At 53.8% G+C, this 20,047-nt stretch overlaps 1 protein-coding gene across 3 annotated transcripts; it reads left to right on the top strand.

The window, feature by feature from the left end:
* The first annotated feature begins 5,453 nt into the window (after positions 1–5,453).
* On the top strand, positions 5,454–15,909 carry ZSCAN10 (zinc finger and SCAN domain containing 10). 3 transcript variants are annotated; one of them, XM_055365089.2, is made up of 7 exons: positions 5,454–5,625; positions 5,909–6,037; positions 11,802–12,264; positions 12,490–12,757; positions 12,978–13,042; positions 13,209–13,266; positions 14,153–15,909. In XM_055365089.2, exons 3-7 carry the CDS (start codon positions 11,869–11,871, stop codon positions 15,706–15,708), a joined length of 2,343 nt encoding a protein of 780 aa, XP_055221064.2. In that variant the 5' UTR covers positions 5,454–5,625; positions 5,909–6,037; positions 11,802–11,868; the 3' UTR covers positions 15,709–15,909. The 3 variants fall into 3 exon arrangements, with proteins under 3 accessions (XP_055221064.2, XP_004057113.3, XP_055221065.2); XM_004057065.3 differs by lacking the exon at positions 5,909–6,037; XM_055365090.2 differs by lacking the exons at positions 5,909–6,037; positions 12,490–12,757.
* Positions 15,910–20,047: the final 4,138 nt, after the last annotated feature.

Here is a 20,047-nt window from a genome sequence, read left to right as displayed (position 1 = left end):
CCTGACCAACATGGAGAAACCCCATCTCTACTAAAAAAAAAAATACAAAATTAGCCAGGCGTCGTGGCGCATGCCTGTAATCCCAGCTACTCCGGAGGATGAGGCAGGAGAATCGCTTGAATCCGGGAGGCAGATGTTGCAGTGAGCCAAGATCACGCCATTGCACTCCAGCCTGGGCAACAAGAGCAAAACTCCATCTCTAAATAAATAAAATTCTGTTTTTGTAAATGCTTTATACTTTTTTTTTTTTTTAAGAAACCAATTAAGGATGAGAACCAGGGCTCCTTCGATAAATGGCCAATTCTAGGACTCTGGTAAGAAATGTGAGAGATGAGCCTGGAGAATCTAGTAGTGACAGGAAGGACAGGAATGCTGAACAAAACAAAAAAAAGTTAATGATGGGGCATGTTTTCATTTATTTATTTTTATTTATTTATTTTCTTCTTCTTATTATTATTATTTTGAAATGGAGTCTCACTCTGTCACCCAGGCTGGAGTGCAGTAGTACGATCTCGGCTCACTGCAACCTCTGCCTCCCAGGTTCAAGTGATTCTACTGCCTCAGCCCCCCAAGTAGCTGGGATTACAGGCACGCACCACCACGCCCAGCTAATTTTTGTATTTTTAGTAGAGATGGGGTTTCACCAGGTTGGCCAGGCTGGTCTTGAACTCCTGACCTCAGGTGATCCACCCGCCTTGGCCTCCCAAACTGCTGGGATTACAGGCGTGAGCCACCGCGCCCGGCCACCCAGCTAATTTTTCAAAAATTTTTGTAGTGACAAGGTCTCACTATGTTGCCCAGGCTGGTCTCAAACTCCTGGGCTCAAGTGATTTTTCCGCCTCTCCAAGTGCTGGGATTACAGGTGTGGGCCACTGTACCCAATCCTACTTCCTTCTTAATAGTATATTTCTAAGTAATAGCAGAATTGCCCAAATGAGCATCCTACAAGCAGTTGGCGCTGTGGAAACTCTATTATGTCTTGGGGGTGCCCAGTGCCCTGGCTTATCCCTGCAGTACACGATTCTGCACTTGCAAAGGGGAATGCCCCAAACAGGGAACTCTCTGCAGGTCTTGCTGGAATCAATAATATGTAAATACTAAAAACCGATGTATTGCCACTCTTTAAGCAATCACCTTGAAGATTGCTGCTGGCAATAGAGCTTTCAGAGAGAATCACAAAGCAGAAAGTTCAAGGTCCTTTGAGAAGGAACTGACATGCAAATATTTTATGTTGTAGGTTTGTTTTTTCTTTTTAGAAACAGAGTCTTGATATGTTGCTCAGTCTGGCCTCCAACTCCTGGGCTCAAGTGAGCCAATGGCTCAGCCTCCCATGGAGCTGGGACTACAGATGTGAGCCATTGCACCTGGCTTATGCTGGGAGTTATTCAGAATCATATGCTTTGGCACCACCTTGCAGTAAGAAAACTAAGATGCATAACCAGTTAGAAGGGCCTCACTCCTTATAGGGGTCTCAGAGCAGGGCCAAGACGGTCCTGAACAAGCCATGCTGGGACCACCTGCAGGACAAACGGTGGATGTAGGTTCAACACTCTCTCTTTTTTTGTGGCCTGTATAGGGACCAAAATACTTTCCTAGCACTGTTCAGTCTTTGCAGCTGGAACATGGTTCTTTTTTTTGTTTGTTTGTTTGTGTGTGTGTGTGTTTGTTTTTGAGACAGGGTCTGGCTCTGTCATCCAGACTGGAGTGCAGTGGTGGGATCATGGCTCACTGCAGCCTCAACCACCTGTGCTCAAGTGATCCTCCTGACTCAGCCTCCTGAGTAGCTGGGACTACAGGCACGCACCACCATGTCCAGCTAATTTTAAAATTTTTTGTAGAGACAGGATCTCACTGTGTTGCTCAGGCTGGTCTCAAACTCCTAGGCTCAAGCGATTTTTCCACCTCAGCCTCCCAAAGTGCTGGGATTAGAGGTGTGAGCCACTGCACTGGCCTGGACTGTGGTTCTAAGTGCTCACCCTCCCAAATCCCAAATCAACAAAAATTCTGCTGACTGGGAGTGACCTACCTTCTGGGCAGACCTTTTTTTTTGAGACGGAGTCTCGCTCTGTCACCAGGCTGGAGTGCAGTGGTGTGATCTCAGCTCACTGTAATCTCCGCCTCCTGGGTTGAAGCAATTCTCCTGCCTCAGCCTCCCGAGTAGCTGGGACGACAGGCGCCCGCAACCACGCCCAGCTAATTTTTGTATTTTTAGTAGAGACGGGGGTTTCACCATGTTGGCCAGGCTGGTCTTGAACTCCTGGCCTCAGGTCATCCGCCTGCCTTGGCCTCTCAAAGCGCTGGGATTACAAGAGTGAGCCACGGTGCCTGACCTTGCCGGGCCTTTAAAATCATAAATTTGCTGCAAATCAAGCTGCCCCGGCTCCATTTACTCACTTCCCCGGTGTCCCCCGGGGCTCCTTCCTCACTTCCCATCTCCCCTTCTTCCTTGCAGAGGTTTTAGGCTCCTAATCATTTCAGGAAGCAGCTGTGTTCTCCAGGGGAAAGGCGAGGTCCTAAGGCACCCCAGTGCCCTGCACTCCGCCTATTGTTATTCTTCCTCCGCCCTCCAGCAGCCACAATAGTCTTTCCCCGCAGGAAACACCGCAACTCTGAGGTCCCAGAACCGCCCCAAAGCCACAAAAGGCTATTGAGTGCTTTAAATGGGGCGAGTCGGAGCTCAGACGTGCTCTCGCTGTAAAATGCACACTGGATTTTGAAGACTTTTATGAGAAAAAAGAATGCAGCCTCTCATTAGCAATTTTCTGTATTTGTTGAAATAATATTTTGGATATAACGAGTTAACTAAATCGTATTATTAAAATTAATCGCTGGCCGGGCGCGGTGGCTCCTGCCTGTAATCCCGGCGCTTTGGGAGGCCGAGGCGGGCGGATCAACTGAGGTTGGGAGTTCGCGACCAGCCTGACCAACATGGAGAAACCCCTTCTCTACTAAAAATACAAAATTAGCCGGGTGTGGTAGTGCACGCCTGTAATCCCAGCTACTCGGGAGGCTGAGGTGGGAGAATTGTTTGAACCCAGGAGGTGGAGGTTGTGGTGAGCCGAGATCGGGCCATTGCACTCCAGCCTGGGCAACAAGAGCGAAACTCCGTCTCAAAAAAAAAAATAATAATAATCGCATCTGTTTCCTTTTACCTCTTTAATGGTGGCTACCAGAAAATTTTAAATTGCGGCTGTGGGTGGCACCACACTTCTCTTGAAGGACACTACTCCAAAGGTTCCCCGTCCCGCCCCGCACAGTTGACCCCAACCCAGTAGGGAACCACACTCTCTTTAGCGCCCCCTAGCGTCAGGTACGGATTCATACACGTTTATTATCTTTAAGGTCTCAGTGCTTTTGCAAACCTTCTCTTCTACAACCCTCTCCTGCAATACATCTGGGAGGTGGGATCATCGTTCACGCATTACAGAGGAGGCAGTGATGGTTTTCAAATGAAAAGTGACTTCGCCAAGGACACATGCAGCTGGGCTGTGGAGGGCCTAGTCTGTCTCCTTTTTCCATCCCTCGTTTATTTCCAGAACTGTTCCTACACCTGAAAAGCGCCACTCCCCCTGCACATCCTGGCAGACAACCGGATTCGATGTCCCTGGCAGCTCGAACGCCAACAAACACCCAGCATCTTTCTGAAGCGACCATAAGCCATTCGAGGAAACACACACGGGGTCCTGCTTGTCCTGGCCTTGTCCCCAATGCCCAGGGCAGTGAGAGCAGCTCTGCACGGAGGCCAGTCCCTGAGGCTCCCTCGGTGGCCTCAGACCTCGGAGTACACACGTGCAGTCCTTACCTCCCAAAGATAAACCTAACCTCCCACTCTGCTCTTCACCTGCTTCAGACTGCTGTCCCATATATGGTCACCAGAGACATATGAGAACCACTAGAGATAGCCCCGAACTGAAAACTGCCGACTGGCTCCCCATAGCAGAATGAATAACTGATGTAATGAGGAAAATAATTCAGCAACGAGAGGGAAAGAACGCTCGATGGCATGGAGTCCCAGCTGTAGTCCCAGCTCCTTGGTAGACCGAGGTGGGAGGATCACTTTAACCCAGGAGTTTGAGTCCAGCCTGGGAGATATAGCAAGACCTTGTCTCTAATAAAATAAAATAAGTGGAATTGGGAGAATTACAATTTTAAAAGAAACAAAAATTTTTAGTAGAGATGGGGTTTCACCATGTTGTCCAGGCTAGTCTTGAACTCCTGACCTCAGGTGATTAAAGAGGCTGAGTGCGGTGGCTCATGCCTGTAATCCGAGCACTTTGGGAGGCCAAGGCAGGTGGATCACCTGAGTTCAGGAGTTCAAGACTAGCATGGCCAAAATGATGAAACCCCATCTCTACAAAAAAAAAAAAAAAAATGAACCGGGCATGATGAGAGAGGCTCCACGCCTCTCGCTTCCCAGACTGTAATGGCTGCCTGGTCCCGCCGAGGCCACACCCGCTCCGGCGCTGCAGCACCCCGCCCCGCCCCGGACACGCCCGCTCCGTCCCTACAGAACCCCGCCCCGCCCCTTGGCCTTCGGCCCACTTCCCTGGGGGTGGGGTTTTCTGGCCCCGCCCCTGAACAAACCATGGAGTGGGAGGAGCTCGCGACTGGGAGAGCGAGGCTCGGGGCACGGGGAATGCAGAGCAGACCAAGGAGAAACACCGTCGTACGAAGGGAGCACTAGACAACTGAAGTAGGAACAGGATGAGCTCAGGTGTTAAGTGCAGGAAAACAAAGACCCGTCAGATGAGCCAGTCAGGCGGGTCCTGGCCCCAACGCACCGAGGGGTCTAGGCCGGGGGAACGGCCAACACCTGAGAGGTGGTCCTGGCTCCTGGGGGGCTCAGAACGCTCAAGAAGGCACCAGCTGCAGCCAAGGGTACAACCCAAGAAGGCACCTTAAGCACAGGGATGGAATTAGTTTGGGCCCAAACGCTGTTGGTGAGGTCACTTCCCTCCCGGGGAGCCCTTGCTTCGTCATCGGTAAAGTTGGGACAAAAGCCACCTGGCAGGACTTGGGAGGACTTTAGGTGACCGTGTAGATGGAGCAAACTCTGCCTCATCACATCCTCCTCTTCCATTTTTTCCTAGCACCGTCGCTGCTCCTTTGCCCTAGAATGTAAGCCCCTGAGAGCAGGGCCTCATTCCTTCAGTTTCTCTCTGTGTCCTTAGCCCCTGCTTTGTAACAGTGCCTGGCACACAGGAGGCCATTGCAAAGAGTAGTCACGTGAATGAAAAGCCTAGCAAAGAAGCCAGCACGCTGTGGGCATTTAAAAATGGCAGCTCTTAGCCCAAAAGAAAGAAAGGCAGACCTGCAAGGGGCACCAGGCCAGTCTTGATTTGGGAGGTGGTTACACTCTCACACAGGCTGGGATTGAAATCTGGATTTCTCACTTTGTCTTCATGTCACTGGCCCCGCCCTCTTCCCATCCCGCTCCCAAACTGGGAGCTTAAGGGTTAACTCTAGGAAGCCCCTCATCACCTGGATGGGATGGGACTGGGGCAAGGAACTTCCTGTTCCATTTTCCCAGAGCCCTTCCCCAGGCTGGCGGAGGCTGGCTTTGGCCCTGGAGTCCTCAGAAAACCCCCCAGCATCTCTGCCTGTGTGTAGTGGGGACTCCGAGTGGTGAGTTGGAGGGAGGTCGGGGTGCAGGCTGCCAGGACGGGTGCTAGGAGCTCACAGCAGCTTGGAGAGAGCAGGGGAGGCTCCAGGCCTTGGTGCTGGGGTGGGGGCTGGAAGAGTCTTGGGAGGATGTAGAGGGTCTGCTGGGGAGCCTCGTGCCAGCCAGCTTGGTGGACCTGTCGCGATGGGGGCGTTGGGGACGAGGGAGATCGCAGAACTTCCTGTGACATTGAAGAAGGCTGGCTTCACGTGCTCCCAGGTGGACTGATGGGCCTTGTCCACTCAGCCCAGCACGAGGAGGGAGGCCCACCAACAAACAACAAATCAGGCAGCTGCCAACTGTGTCCTGGGAGAAAGGGAGTGTTCCCGGCCGAGGACCCCACCTTTGCCGCCTTCCCCAACTCTGGGCTCTCAGGTGATCTGGGTGGGTCTCGTGGCAGCACCTCCACCCCGGGCTCCAAATTAAGCTGGTCAAAAATGTTGGATGGTGGCTGTAGAGCCTCCGCCTGCTCCCTACCCAGCCCACCCCCAACAGAGGTGCATATTAACAGAGCTTTTGTCCTGGAGATCTGGGGGGAGGGAGAGATTCTCTGAAGCCAACTTGTCTGGAATTCCACCTCTTTGAAACCTTTTGGAGAGATCTCACCTGGAGATTCCGGCCTCCCTGTGTGGCTCGCCCTGAGAGCTGAAATTTGGAATCCTCATTTTTTTTCTGTTTCATGCTGTGATATTTGGGCTAAGGCTAGGAAAATGGCACAGAGCAGGATGGAGATCAGTTCCTTTTCTGTTTCAGAGCTTTGGCACTGTGTTCTAGACCTACACTCTCAGCCTAAAGCAAATCTTGGCTCCACCTGGCGTGACCCTGAGCACGTCACCAAGTGCAAAACTCGGTCTTTGCACTTGGCAAAGGGAAAAATGATTGTTTCGTGCATGGGCTGGACTGGGATGAAATGAGCCTAATCGCCAGACACTCAGTACCTGCCCGCTGCTCCTGCAGGGCAATGGATGAGCAGTGATTAGTTTTCTTGTTATTTCGTGCATGCTACTAAAAACCAGTGAAACGCAATCCCATATTCTCCCCCTCCCGCACTCTTTTTTTTTCTTTTCTTTTCCTTTTTTTTTTTTTTGAGACGGGGTCTTTGCCTTTTATTCAGGCTGGTGTGCAGTGGCGTGAACATGGCTCACTGCAGCTTTGACCCCCCGGGTTCAAGCAATCCTTCTGCCTTGGCCACCCAAAATGCTGGGATTATAAGCATGAGCCACCGCATCCGGCCTCACAACACCATTTTTCTGATCATTTATCACAGACTTTTTCTGCCCTAGACGTTGTTACATGCTTTCCTTCGAGATGGCCAGAATCACTGCCATTTCCTAATTTCTGCTAACAGACACTGAAGCAACTTCAAGTGCTGGATGAACACTCACTGAACTAGACACAGCTCCTACTCCCAGGCCAGGCAGAGAAATACACTCATCTGTGATGGAGGCACTACATCGCCCTAGTGGGGAGAGATGGGGTGGGAGGATGGGGGCTGCCTGGAGTGGATGCCAGAGGGCAGGAAAGCGTAGTTCCAGCTCGGGGGTGGTTACACTCTCACACATGCAGGGGTTGAATTCTGGATTTCTCACTTTGTCTTCGCTTATCTGGCCCCACCCTGTCCCCATCCACCTCCCAAACTGGGAGCTTGAGGGTTAACGCTAGGAAGCCCCTCAACGCCTGGATGGGATGGGACTGGGGCAGGGAACTTCCCGTTCCATTTTGTCAGAGTCCTTCCCCAGGTGGCTGACATTGGGAGATGCAGGGGAGCCGGGGTGGGGGTGAGGGGTTTGGAAGATACTGTGTCTTGCGGGGAGGTTGGGAGAGATGGGTCATGTTCTAGAATCACCTCCCCCTCCTCAGCGGCTAAGCTTAAAATCCCCCATTCTGTACCACAACACCACCCTACCTGAGGAGGTTCAGAGAACCCTCAGGCTTATATTAAGGGGGTACACCGAACTGTCCAAGGCTCTCAACTAGGCCATCGTTACCAGGGAGAGGCTGCCCAAGGCTGAGTTACTTTTTTTTTTTTTGAGACAGATTCTCATTCTGTTGCCCAAGCTGGAGTGTAGTGATGCAATCTCAGCTCACTGCAACCTCTGCCTCCTGGGTTCAAGAGATTCTCCTGCCTCAGTCTCCTGAACAGCTGGGACCACAGATGCATGCCACCATGCCCGGATAATTTTTTTTTTTTTTTTTTTTTTTTTGAGGCAGAGTCTCACTCTGTCGCCCAGGCTGGAGTGCAGTGGCGCGATCTCGTCTCACTGCAACCTCTGCCTCCCAGGTTCAAGCAATTCTCCTCTCTCAGCCTCCTGAGTAGCTGTGACTACAGGCGCATGCCACCACGTCCAGCTAATTTTTGTAATTTTAGTAGAGACGAGGGTTTCACCATATTGATCAGGCTGGTCTCGAACTCCTGACCTCAGGTGATCATCCACCTCGGCCACCCACAGTGCTGGGATTACAGGCCTGAGCCACTGCACTCGGCCACTGGGTTACCTTTTTGCTGAGCCTTAGTGTCCTCGGCTATAGAATGGGTCAGTGATGGGCCCAACAGAACTGTGAGTCACTGTTTGCTGCGGTGCTTGGTGTTGTAATCAGCAGCAATGAGAACAGTAATAGCTCGTGCTCATGGATGCCTACTGTGTGCCAGCCACTGCATGCTGGACAGTGCCCTGTGCCATTCAGGTGGGTGGAGTGGTGCTTCAGGCTTTCTTCACATCCCCCTACCTGGGGTGCCAACAGGGAGTGGAGTGTGGGAGGCTCTAGGAGAGGTTCACTTGTAGCCCTGAGGCTAGAGAACAGGAAGGGCAGAAAGCAGAGGGCAGGAGCCTGGATTTCCAAGTCTATAAAATGACCCCTGCCTGAAATAAAATGTAAACGAGCCTCAGAGATCTAACAAAAATATGAGCCTGCTCTGCTCAGAAAAGCTTAAATCATCCAGCCTCAATTAGTTGAGCAGGGCTGAACTGAGTCCCCTGTGGGTAAGGCCGAAATTTCGGAGGTTCCCCATGGGTAGTACTGGGCTACCAGACCAGGAAGGGGAAGCCCCACAGCCCTAGATTGGGAGGAGGTTGGGGGAGGTTGTCAGTGCCCCCTGGTGGCTATAGATGACTTATTTTATATTTTTTATTTTTTGAGACGGGCTGGCGCTGTCGCCTAGGCTGGAGTGCAATGTTGCAGTCACAGCTCACTGCACTGCAGCCTCAACCTCCTGGAATCAAGCAATCTTCCCACCTCAGCCTCCCAAGTAGCTAGGACCACAGGTATACACCACCATGACTGGCTAAATTTTTTTTTTTTTTTTTTTTTGAGATGGAGTCTGGCTCTGTCGCCCAGGCTGGAGTGCAGTGGTGCGATCTTGGCTCATTGCGAGCTCTGCCTCCCGGTTTCATGCCATTCTCCTGCCTCAGCCTCCTGACTAGCTGGGACCACAGGCACCCGCCACTGCGCCCGACTGATTTTGTGTATTTTTATTAGAGACGGGGTTTCACCGTGTTAACCAGGATAGTCTCGATCTCCTGACCTGGTGATCCACCCTCAGCCTCCCAAAGTGCTGGGATTACAGGCGTCAGCCACTCAGTGTGCCCGGCAACTGGCTAAATTTTTAATTTTTTTTTTTTTTTTTTTGAGACGGAGTCTCTCTGTCGCCCAGGCTGGAGTGCAGTGGCATGATCTCGGCTCACTGCAAGCTCCGCCTCTGGGGTTCACGCCACTCTCCTGCCTCAGCCTCCCGAGTAGCTGGGACTACAGGTGCCTGCCACCACCCGTGGCAAATTTTTTGTATTTTTAGTAGAGACGGGGCTTCACCATGTTAGCCAGGATGGTCTCGATCTCCTGACCTTGTGATCTGCCTGCGTCGGCCTCCCAAAGTGCTGGGATTACAGGTGTGAGCCACCACACCCTGCCCTACATTTTTAATTTTTTTAGAGACGGGGGTCGTGCCATGTTGCCCAGGGCTGGTCTTGAACTCCTGAGGCTCAAGTGATCCTCCTGCCTCAGCCTCCCAAAGTGCTGGGATAACAGGCGTGAGCCAGCCCCGCTAACCTTTCATTTTGAAAATTTGAAAACATCCAGAGAACTTGAAAGAGCAGTGAAATGAACATTCATATATGTATCTCATATATCAGGCCCCTTCTCCAAACTCTTCAGCGTCTTCTAAGAACGCAGCCATTTCCTATATATTACAAGACTAGACTTTCATCTCAGCAATGGGTAGTCATACTGTTATCATCTAGTATCCCCACCATACTCACACTTTTCCGACTGGCCCCAGGATGTCTTTTAAAGCCTTTAAGAAAAATGAATGAGGATCCAATCTAGGTTCACCCACTTAGTTGTGAGGACTCTTTGGGCTCCTGTCCACCAGCGCCTCCTACAGGCACTTACTTTTTATGACACTGAGTAACATTTCTTTGAGAGAGATGGTCTGACTTGTTCCATATTCCCTGCAAGGCCCTAAACATTGGAAGTTGGATCTAAAGGCCACCATTAGGTCGGGCGGGGTGGTTCATGCCTGTAATCCCAGTACTTTGGGAGACCGAAGCGGGCAGATCACCTGAGGTCAAGAGTTCGAGAGCAGCCTGGCCAACATGGTGAAACCCCGTCTCTACTAAAAATACAAAATTAGCGGGATGTGGTGGCGTGTGCTTGTAATCCCAGCTACTCAGGAAGCTGACGGAAGAGAATCACTAGAACCCGGGAGGCGGAGGTTGCAGTGAGCCGAGATCTTGCCATTGCACTCCATCCTGGGCAACAAGAGTGAAACTCCATCTCAAATAAATAAATAAATAAAGGCTGGTTGGATTGAGATTAGGCATTTTTGGGCTAGGCACAGTGGCTCACGCCTGTAATTCCAGCACTTTGAGAGGCCGAGGCAGGTGGATCACTTGAGCCCAGGAGTTTGAGACCAGCCTGGGCAACATAATGAGAACTCGTCTCTACAAAAAATAAATAAAATTAACCCAGCATGGTGATATGCACCTGTAGTCCCAGCTACTCGGGAGGCTGAGGCAGGAGGATCACTTGAGCCCAGCAGATCAAGGCTGCAGTGAGCCGTGATTGCGCCACTGCACTGCAGCCTGCGTGATGGAGTGAGACCCTGTCTCAAAAAAATAAATAAATTACTTAATTAAATTAAAAATTTTAAAAACAGGCTTGGTGCAGTGGTTCACGCCTTAATCTCAGCACTTTGGGAGACTGAGGTGGGCTGATCACTTGAGGTCAGGAGTTCAAGACCAGCCCAGCCAACATGGTGAAACTCTTGTGTCTAGTAAAAATGCAAAAATTAGCTGGGCGTGCTGCCACAGGCCTGTAATCCCAGCTACTGTAAACCCAGGCTGAGGAATGAGAATCACTTGAACCTGGGAGGTGGAGGCTGCAGAGAGCTGAGATCATGCCACTGCACTCCAGTCTGGGTGATATAGCAAGACTCCATCTCAAAAAAAAAAAAAAAAAAAAAAAAAAGCTTTAAAAAACAAAATTTTTTGGCCAGGATCCATCTTGGTGGTGCCACGTGCTCCCAGTGGCTACATCAGGAAGAAGGGAAGGGCAGGGTGTTTCTCTTTCAGGGATGCTCACTTTAATCACTTGGGAAAAGTGATGCAAATTTCTTTCTTTTTTTTTTTTTTTTTATCTGAGTCTCGCTCTGTCACCCAGGCTAGAGTGCAGTGGCGCGATCTCGGCTCACTGCAAGCTCCGCCTCCCAGGTTCACGCCATTCTCATGCCTCAGCCTCCCCAGCAGCTGGGACTAAATTAGCCTGGCTAATTGTTTTGTATTTTTAGTAGAGATGGGGTTTCACCATGTTAGCCGGGATGGTCTCGATATCCTGACCTCGTGATCCACCTGCCTCGGCCTCCCAAAGTGCTGGGATTACAGGCGTGAGCCACCGCGCCCGGCCAAGTGATGTAAATCTCTAAATGCTTTAAGGAGGGATGATAATACAGAACTGTCAGTTTTCTCTGGCCTTTGCTTTGTTGGTAACCCTGAGACCGGGGGCTGTCCTGCCCTCGTGAACCATTACCCAGTGAGAAAAGCAATTCCTCTGGGTCTGCGTATTGGGTGTCTTTTAAAATGGATGACCCAGGTATGGGGCCAGCTTCCTTGCAGCAGATCCTAACCCAGGGTGTTCACCTTCGCAGGTGTGGGAAGAGAAGAGAGAGACCCAAGAGCGGGGCCAGTGGTAGGGAGGCATCCCTGCAGTGAAGGATGCTTGAAGAATCAGTCCCAGCTGCCCTGGAGCAGGAGCAGCTGGGGGAAGTCAAGCTGGAGGAGGAGGAGGCTGTCAGCCCAGAGGACCCCAGGCGGCCAGAGTCCAGGCTGAGGCCCGAGGTGGCTCACCAGCTGTTCAGATGCTTCCAGTATCAGGAGGACATGGGGCCACGGGCGTCCCTGAGCCGGCTCCGGGAGCTCTGCGGCCACTGGCTGCGGCCGGCTCTGCACACCAAGAAACAGATCCTAGAGCTGCTGGTGCTGGAGCAGTTCCTGAGTGTGCTGCCTCCGCACCTCCTGGGCCGCCTGCAGGGGCAGCCGCTCAGGGACGGGGAGGAGGTGGTGCTGCTGCTCGAGGGTATCCACCGGGAGCCCAGCCACGCGGGGCCGCTGGTGAGAGGGTGGGGCAGCGGGCTGAGCAGCATGCGGATGATGGGGACTTGATCCCCTCAGTGAGGAATCTCTGGAAACTCCACTTTCCCCCACCTGACCATTCCTTCTTCACCTCCTAACTCCTCCCCTGGCTGACTCTAACCTCGTTTCTGTCCCATGTCCCCTCGGAGTCAGGACACAGGTTGCCACCCCGGGAGTCACTTAACTTGAATGTATTTTGAACAGGATTTTAGTTGTAATGCTGGCAAGAGTTGTCCCCGTGCAGACGTCACCTTGGAGGAAAAGGGGTGTGCTTCCCAGGTCCCCAGCCACAGCCCCAAGAAGGAATTGCCTGCAGAAGAACCTTCAGTGCTGGGCCCATCGGATGAGCCTCCCCGACCCCAGCCAAGGCCTGCCAAGCCTCCTGAGCTGGGACAGTGGAGACTTCCCCCAAGTTCAAAGCAGCCGCTGAGCCCGGGGCCCCAGAAGACATTTCAGGCCCTGCAAGAAAGCAGTGAGGAGCTTGTGCCCTAGGAGGCCAAGGACTGGGTGTTGGGGAGGGGCCTGGATGTCTGGGGTGGGGTGAGAAGTGGGGCCTCCACAGGTGACCAGGACAGGAGAGCGCCAAGGTGTCTTCACAGGGCCCGGATGATGTGGTATGTGTCCTTGCAGCCACATGGCAGGCAGGGCTGCCTTCTAACAGCACTTCCTCCCCTCTTCTCCGATGCCGTCAGGTCCCCAGGGCCCCTCACCATGGCCAGAGGAGAGTTTCCGAGATCAGGAGCTGGCGGCTGTGCTGGTGAGCTGGGCCGCACCCCAGGGTGTCCTCAAGCCCCAGGAACTTCTCTACCACTGTAGTTTTAGCAAATCCATACCTTCCCTGATTCAGTCCTGGAAAGCGTTTCATTCCCCACAGGTTCCTGAGGCATGTTCCTCACTCACCAAGGTTTCTGCTCTTGATACAGGAGTCCCTGACCTTTGAGGATGTGCCAGAGAATAAGGCGTGGCCTGCACACCCCCTGGGTAAGCAACCCTTCCCTGGAGAAGTGACCACTGATGCCTCTTTCTTTTCTTGTCTTTTTTTAAGAGATGGAGTCTCGCTATGTTGCCCAGGCTAGTCTCAACTCCTGGGCTCAAGTGATCCTCCCACCTCAGCCTCCCAAAGTACTAGGATTACAGGCATGAGCCACCGTGACCGGCCAACACCTCTTTCTTTGCCTGAAGCTCCAGACCCTACCTGACTTTTTGGCCTTTTTGTTTTTTGAAACAGGATGTTACTCGCCCAGACTGTGGCACAATCATGGCTCACTGCAGCCGGGACCTCCTGGGCTCAGGTAATCCTCCCACCTCAGCCTCCCGAGTAGCTGGGACTATAGGTGTGTGCCACCACGCCCAGCTAACTTTTTGTAGAGAGGTCAAATAAAGGGGCACCCTTGTTTGACCTCCACCCTCTCTACCCACCTACCAGGTTTTTTTGTTTGTTTGTTTGTTTTCAGACAGAGTCTCACTGTGTGGCCTAGGCTGGAGTGCAGTGGCACCATCTCGGCTCACTGCAACCTCCGCCTCCCGGGTTCAATCGATTCTCCTGCCTCAGCCTCCCGAGTAGCTGGGACCACAGGCACGCGCCACTACACCCAGCTAATTTTTGGTTTTTTTTTTTTTTCTGTAGAGACGGGGCTTCACCATGTTGGCCAGGGTGGTCTCGAACTCACTCCTGACTTCAAGTGATCCGCCCGCCTCGGGCTCCCAAAGTGCTGAAATTACAGGCGTGAACCACTGTGCCCGGCCTTTTACCTACCAGATTTGCAGGATCCTGGGTTTCTTTCCACTTCCAGGCCAATCAGGTTCTGGTGATTGATAGGGGCCCTGGGAATAGGCCTGACCGTCTCTGTTTTCTCTTGTTTTCCAGGATTCGGAAGCAGAACCCCAGACAAGGAGGAAGTTAAACAAGAAGAGCCCAGAGGGGCTGCCTGGCCCACTCCCGTCTTAGCAGAGGCCCAGGCAGATAGTCCTGGGGTGCCGGGAGAGCCTTGCGCCCAGACGCTCGGACGGGGCGATGCGGCTAGCGGCCCTGGTGAAGATGGGTCCCTTCTTGGCGGCAGTGAAATTTTGGAGGTCAAAGTGGCTGAGGGCGTCCCCGAGCCCAATGCGGAGTTGCAGTTCATCTGCGCGGACTGCGGGGTGAGCTTCCCGCAGCTGTCTCGCCTGAAGGCGCACCAGCTGCGCTCGCACCCGGCTGGGCGCTCCTTCCTGTGCCTTTGCTGCGGGAAGAGCTTCGGCCGCAGCTCCATTCTCAAGCTGCACATGCGCACTCACACGGACGAGCGGCCGCACGCCTGCCACCTGTGCGGCCACCGCTTCCGCCAGAGCTCGCACCTGAGCAAGCACCTACTGACCCACTCCTCCGAACCCGCCTTCCTGTGCGCAGAGTGCGGCCGCGGCTTCCAGCGCCGCGCCAGCCTTGTGCAGCACCTGCTGGCGCACGCCCAGGACCAGAAGCCGCCCTGCGCTCCTGAGAGTAAGGCCGAAGCGCCCCCACTGACCGATGTCCTGTGCTCCCACTGCGGCCAGAGCTTCCAGCGCCGCTCCAGCCTCAAGCGCCACCTGCGGATCCACGCCAGGGACAAGGACCACCGGTCCTCCGAAGGCTCCGGCAGCCGCCGCCGGGACTCCGACCGCAGGCCCTTCGTGTGCAGCGACTGCGGCAAGGCCTTCCGGCGCAGCGAGCACCTGGTGGCCCACCGGAGGGTGCACACGGGCGAGCGGCCCTTCTCCTGCCAGGCTTGCGGCCGCAGCTTCACGCAGAGCTCGCAGCTGGTCAGCCACCAACGGGTGCACACGGGCGAGAAGCCCTACGCCTGTCCGCAGTGCGGGAAGCGCTTCGTGCGCCGGGCCAGCCTTGCCCGCCACCTGCTGACCCACGGTGGCCCTCGGCCCCACCACTGCACCCAGTGCGGGAAGAGTTTCGGCCAGACCCAGGATCTGGCCCGCCACCAGCGCAGCCACACGGGCGAGAAGCCCTGCCGCTGCAGCGAGTGCGGTGAGGGCTTCAGCCAGAGCGCCCACCTGGCGCGCCACCAGCGCATCCACACAGGGGAGAAGCCCCACGCCTGCGACACCTGCGGCCACCGTTTCCGCAATAGCTCCAACCTGGCCCGCCATCGCCGCAGCCACACGGGCGAGCGGCCCTACAGCTGTCAGACGTGCGGTCGCAGCTTCCGGCGCAACGCGCATCTGCGGCGGCACCTGGCTACCCATGCGGAGCCCGGGCAGGAGCAGGCCGAGCCCCCGCAGGAGTGCGTGGAGTGCGGGAAGAGCTTCAGCCGCAGCTGCAATCTGCTGCGACACCTGCTGGTGCACACGGGCGCCAGGCCCTACTCCTGCACGCAATGTGGCCGCAGCTTCAGCCGCAACTCCCACCTGCTGCGCCACCTGCGCACCCACGCCCGCGAGACTCTGTACTAGCTTGGCCCGCCTTCTGCCAGCCGCGCCCTGCGCCACCTACCCGGGGTCCTCCACAGCGGAGGCCTGCAGGAATGTCCCTTCCCACCACACCCCACTTCCCTCTCCTTCCACTTTCACGGCTGTCCTTCCCTGCCCGAGGCATTGCTTTCTGGCCTCAGCTATGTAATTAAAACGCTCGAAGTAAAATGGCCTTCTCCAAAATGGCCCCTCTTTATTTCTTTACAAGCCCACCAAAATTCGAACTGTCAGCTTTCCCTCTGGGGCACAGGGACACAGCTGCACCTTCTGGAGCAGGCTGACTGGGAGCAGGTGGGGGGAGAGTGTCGCCACCCAGAGTGAGGGAGAAGGGGGAGATGTCAGCCTTCATAGCCAGCTGTGGGGAGAGCCAAGGAATCTGACACTGGAATGTGTTCTCCTCTGGAGTCTACCCTTGATCTGTGCTGTGCGGTAAGTACTCACTTGTCACATAAGACTCCTTAAGTTGTCTGGGCATGGTGCCCATGCTCCCAGCACTTTGAGAGGCCGAGGCGGGTGGATCACCTGAGGTCAGGAGTTCAAGACCAGCCTGACCGACATGGTGAAACCCCTGTCTCTACAAAAAATACAAAAATTAGCCGGGCGTGGTGGTGTCTGCCTGTAGTCCCAGCATCCTGGGAGACTGAGACAGGAGAATTGCTTGAACACGGGAGGCAGAGGTTGCAGTGAGCCTAGATCATGCCATTGCACTCCAGCCTGGGCAACAGAGCGAGACTATGTCACCAGATGTTGCAGGAGAAATTCCTCTCGTGGAAGACCCCAGGAAAGGACATTTCAAGGAGGAGGGATCAGTCAACTGAGAGATGGAGAGTGAGGAGTTGGGAGAGGCCACATTTGAAGCACGGGAAGCCCTCCTGATGTATTGAGTGCCTACTGTGTGCCAGGGAAGGTGCTGGGTTATTGAGGGGAATAAGGGGAAGGCGGCCTGGGAAGGATGTGGGAGGGGCGGCCCAGGCAGAGGGAGTAGCAGGAAGCCGGGCCTGGGGAAGGGAGGAGCCCCAGATGCAGCTGGACAGCATCTGTCCCGGAGGGGGACACAAAAGCTCCCAATGACTGGGGCCTGACACGCCAGCCCTGGGCTCATGTGCAATGGGAGACCTGCAGAGGGCTCAGGTAGGGAGGGATTTCTTTTCTAGTAATAAAATCACTTCAGCTTTGGCTACTGCATGGAAATGGATTGAGAGAGGCAAGGCCAGGGACACCAGCTAGGAGGCGGAGACTGCTGTCCAGGCTGGGGGTGACAGAGCCCCTGGGGACAGAGTGAAACTCTATCTCAGAAAAACAAAACAAAACAAAACAAAGAACTTGAGCAGTGGCAGAGGGTAGATCCCAGCCTGTGGCCCAGGGTAAGGAGAGGCTGGACCAGGGTCGAGCCATGGGCGGCCCCTCAGAGCTGGGGTCTCAGGCCAGAGACAGTCCTTCCAGGATAAAGGGACATCAGAGGTTTCTGCAGGACGCGAGGGAGGAAAGCCTGTGGGGCTCTTTGAGGCTGTGCAGAGAGAAGTCCGGATCCAGCTGCCTCCTTCCTCAGGAAGGCTGGGGGCAGCAGGGCCCAGAGAGCCTGGCGACATCATTCCTTCCCACTGGTCACCTCCCTCAGTCCTGCAGGAGCTGCTGGGACAGGGGCTGGAAGCCAGCAGGGCCCCTCAGGGTGACCAGGGCCACCAAAGGTGACTGTCAGGGTCACTGTCCAGCTGTTTCCCCTGCTGGACACTAGGCTGGCGCCAAGGAGTGCGTGCTCCAAAACTCAAGAGTGCATCCAATGCTCCAAAAGGGCAGACCAGGGAGGGGCATACTGACCCCCAGCAATGTTCCTGGTCCCCAAGCCCCCCACACCCTCGCGCACACCCCAGTGTCCCTCCCAGACCGTGGGCTCAGCCCTAGGAGAGCTGCTCAGGGAGCCTCCCCTGTGGGTGTTTGCTCCTCCCCAGGCCGTGGCCCATTTCCCCTTCCTCCTTCCTGCTCAGCCCAAAGGCAGGAGTCATGGAACCCCAGGAAAGGACGGCACAGAACAGGACAGGGCCCCCAGCCCCATCTTTATCTCACCGGCTGCTGCTGGCTGCCAAGCCTCGCCTGAATGGGGGAGGGTGGTCTGTGTGAGTCAGCGGAGGCATGAAGTGGAGGAAGACGGGAGCCTCTGCCGGGCCCGTTGAGCGTGGCCTCAGAAATGGTGAGAAGTGCCCTCCCAGCTGTTCCTCCTGGCTGCCCCAGGCTCTGCAACTGCAGGGTGCTGAGGCCTCAGGCCCAGAGATTTGACCTCTGCCTTCTTGCCTCTCCCCTGAAACCAGGGCCTAGTGGGGGACTCCTGAGTCCGCTCTGCCCCAGCCCCTGGGGCCCTTGATCTTGGGAGAAAACCAAGGAGATTTTGTGGCCCCAGCCCTGCCCGGGGGATGAGGACAGAAGAGGGAGTCATGACAAGAAAGATGCAGGGCCAAAGTCCCCTCAGGCCGGGGGCCCAGGGGTGGCGATCAGGGAGCGGTTCTGTGCTTCCGGCTCTGTAATCAAGGACACACCAGGCTGAAATCCTCTAGTCCTCAACCAACCCACCAGGGCATGGAGACCCATGCACATTATCAGTAAGAAAGTCAGGGGCCTGGCCTTGCTCTTCCACATCCGGAATGTGGGTAGGTCCATCAGAGCCACGGTCTCTGCTGTCACTATTGGGCCCCCCGCCTCCCTGTTCCCGCCCGTCAGAGAAGCCTGGAGACAGGCACGTGATTCTATTTAAGCAAGTTTTACTTTATTTTATTGTTTTCAGGGGGAAGTATGAATGCAGTCCCCCACTACCACAAATTATGCAGGCGAGTGTCCCACACTTGGGGAAATCACAGGGGTCAGCACATCCGGGGTGCAATTGAGACGGTTTGGCTCTGTCCCACTCAAATCTCATCTGGAATTGTAATCCCCACATGTCAAGGGAAGGACCTGGTAGGAGGTGATTGGATCATGGGGGTGGTTTCCACCATGCTGTTGTGGTGAAAGAGAGTGAGTTCTCACGAGATCTGATGTTTTTCTTGTTTGTTTGTTTTGTTTTGTTTTGTTTTTTTGAGACGGAGTTTCATTCTTGTTGCCCACGCTAGAGAGCAGTCGCGCAATCTCTGCTCACCACAACCTCCGCCTCCGGGATTCAAGCAATTCCTGCCTCAGCCCCTCTAGTAGCGGGGATTACAGGTGCATGCCACCATGCCCGGTTAATTTTTGTATTTTTAGTAGAGACGGGGCCTCACCATGTTGGCCAAGCTGGTCTCGAACTCCTGACCTCAGGTGATCCACCCACCTCTGCAGTGGGATAATTAAGGAATCAGAGAGACCGAGGGGTTAAGGTGGAATTATTTAATTATTTAGGTGCACTGACCCACTGGGATTCACATCCAAAGGACTGAGGCTTGCACAAAGAGTCCGGTTACCTTTTAAGCATTTTGTGGGGTGGGGGGAGATTTGTGCTGGGGGAAGCATATTACAGAAGCGAGAAACAAAGATAGTTATTCAGTCAAGACATGCATTACATTATTTCTTACTTTTTAAGGAACAACATGTGTTATGACTTGAGATTATCTGTTTAGTGACCTTGCAGCTGCACAGCTAGAGAAACAGGGTCTTCACAATGCCTGGGAAATGGAGAGATAAGGCTCACTAGCCACAGAAAAACAGTCAGTCAATTTTTAAAGGACTTTAGCTCTTTTTCTTCCTCAGGGGGAATTGGTTTTTTCTTACATACAACTGAGTTTTTGCTTTCACATTTTTTAATTTCTTTTAATTCCTATTCTACCTTGGCCTTCCAAAGTGGTGGGATTATAGGTGTGAGCCACCACCCCAGCCTGAGATCTAATGTTTTAAAAGTGTTTGGCAGTTCCCTGCTTTCTTTCTCTCTCCCTCTCTCTCTCCCCTGCCGCCATGTAAGACGTGCCTTGCTTTCCCTTCGCCTTTCACCAAGATTGTAAGTTTCCTGAGGCCTCCCCAGTTTTTTGGAACTGTGAGTCAATTAATCCTTTTTTCTTTATAAATTACCCAGTCTCAGGTATTTTTTACAGCAGTGTGAAAATGGACTAATAGAGAAAATTAGTATCAGGCGTGGGGCACTGCTATAAAGATAACCTGAAAATGTGGAAGCAACCTTGGAACTGGGTAACAGGAAGAGGCTAGAACAGTTTGGAGAACTCAGAAGAAGATAGGAAGATATGGGAAAGTCTGGAACTTCCTAGAGACTTGTTGAATGGCTTTCACCAAAATGCTGATAGTGATATGCATAATCAAGTCCAGGCTGAGGTGGTCTCAGATGGAGATAAGAAACTTGCTAGGAATT

The sequence above is a fragment of the Gorilla gorilla genome, chromosome 18 (assembly GCF_029281585.2).
Source record: "Gorilla gorilla gorilla isolate KB3781 chromosome 18, NHGRI_mGorGor1-v2.1_pri, whole genome shotgun sequence".
Classification (NCBI taxonomy): domain Eukaryota; kingdom Metazoa; phylum Chordata; class Mammalia; order Primates; family Hominidae; genus Gorilla; species Gorilla gorilla.
The sequence above is the reverse complement of the archived record's forward strand: the minus strand, read 5'-3'. Positions and strand labels throughout refer to the sequence as shown.

Bases quoted from the DNA above. Each gene is read 5' to 3' on its own strand.
- ZSCAN10 (XM_004057065.3), top strand. From the start codon at position 11,869: ATGCTTGAAGAATCAGTCCCAGCTGCCCTGGAGCAGGAGCAGCTGGGG. The intron at 12,265-12,489 runs GTGAGAGGGTGG...TATTTTGAACAG, and splicing joins CCAGCCACGCGGGGCCGCTG to GATTTTAGTTGTAATGCTGG. The intron at 13,267-14,152 runs GTAAGCAACCCT...CTTGTTTTCCAG, and splicing joins GTGGCCTGCACACCCCCTGG to GATTCGGAAGCAGAACCCCA.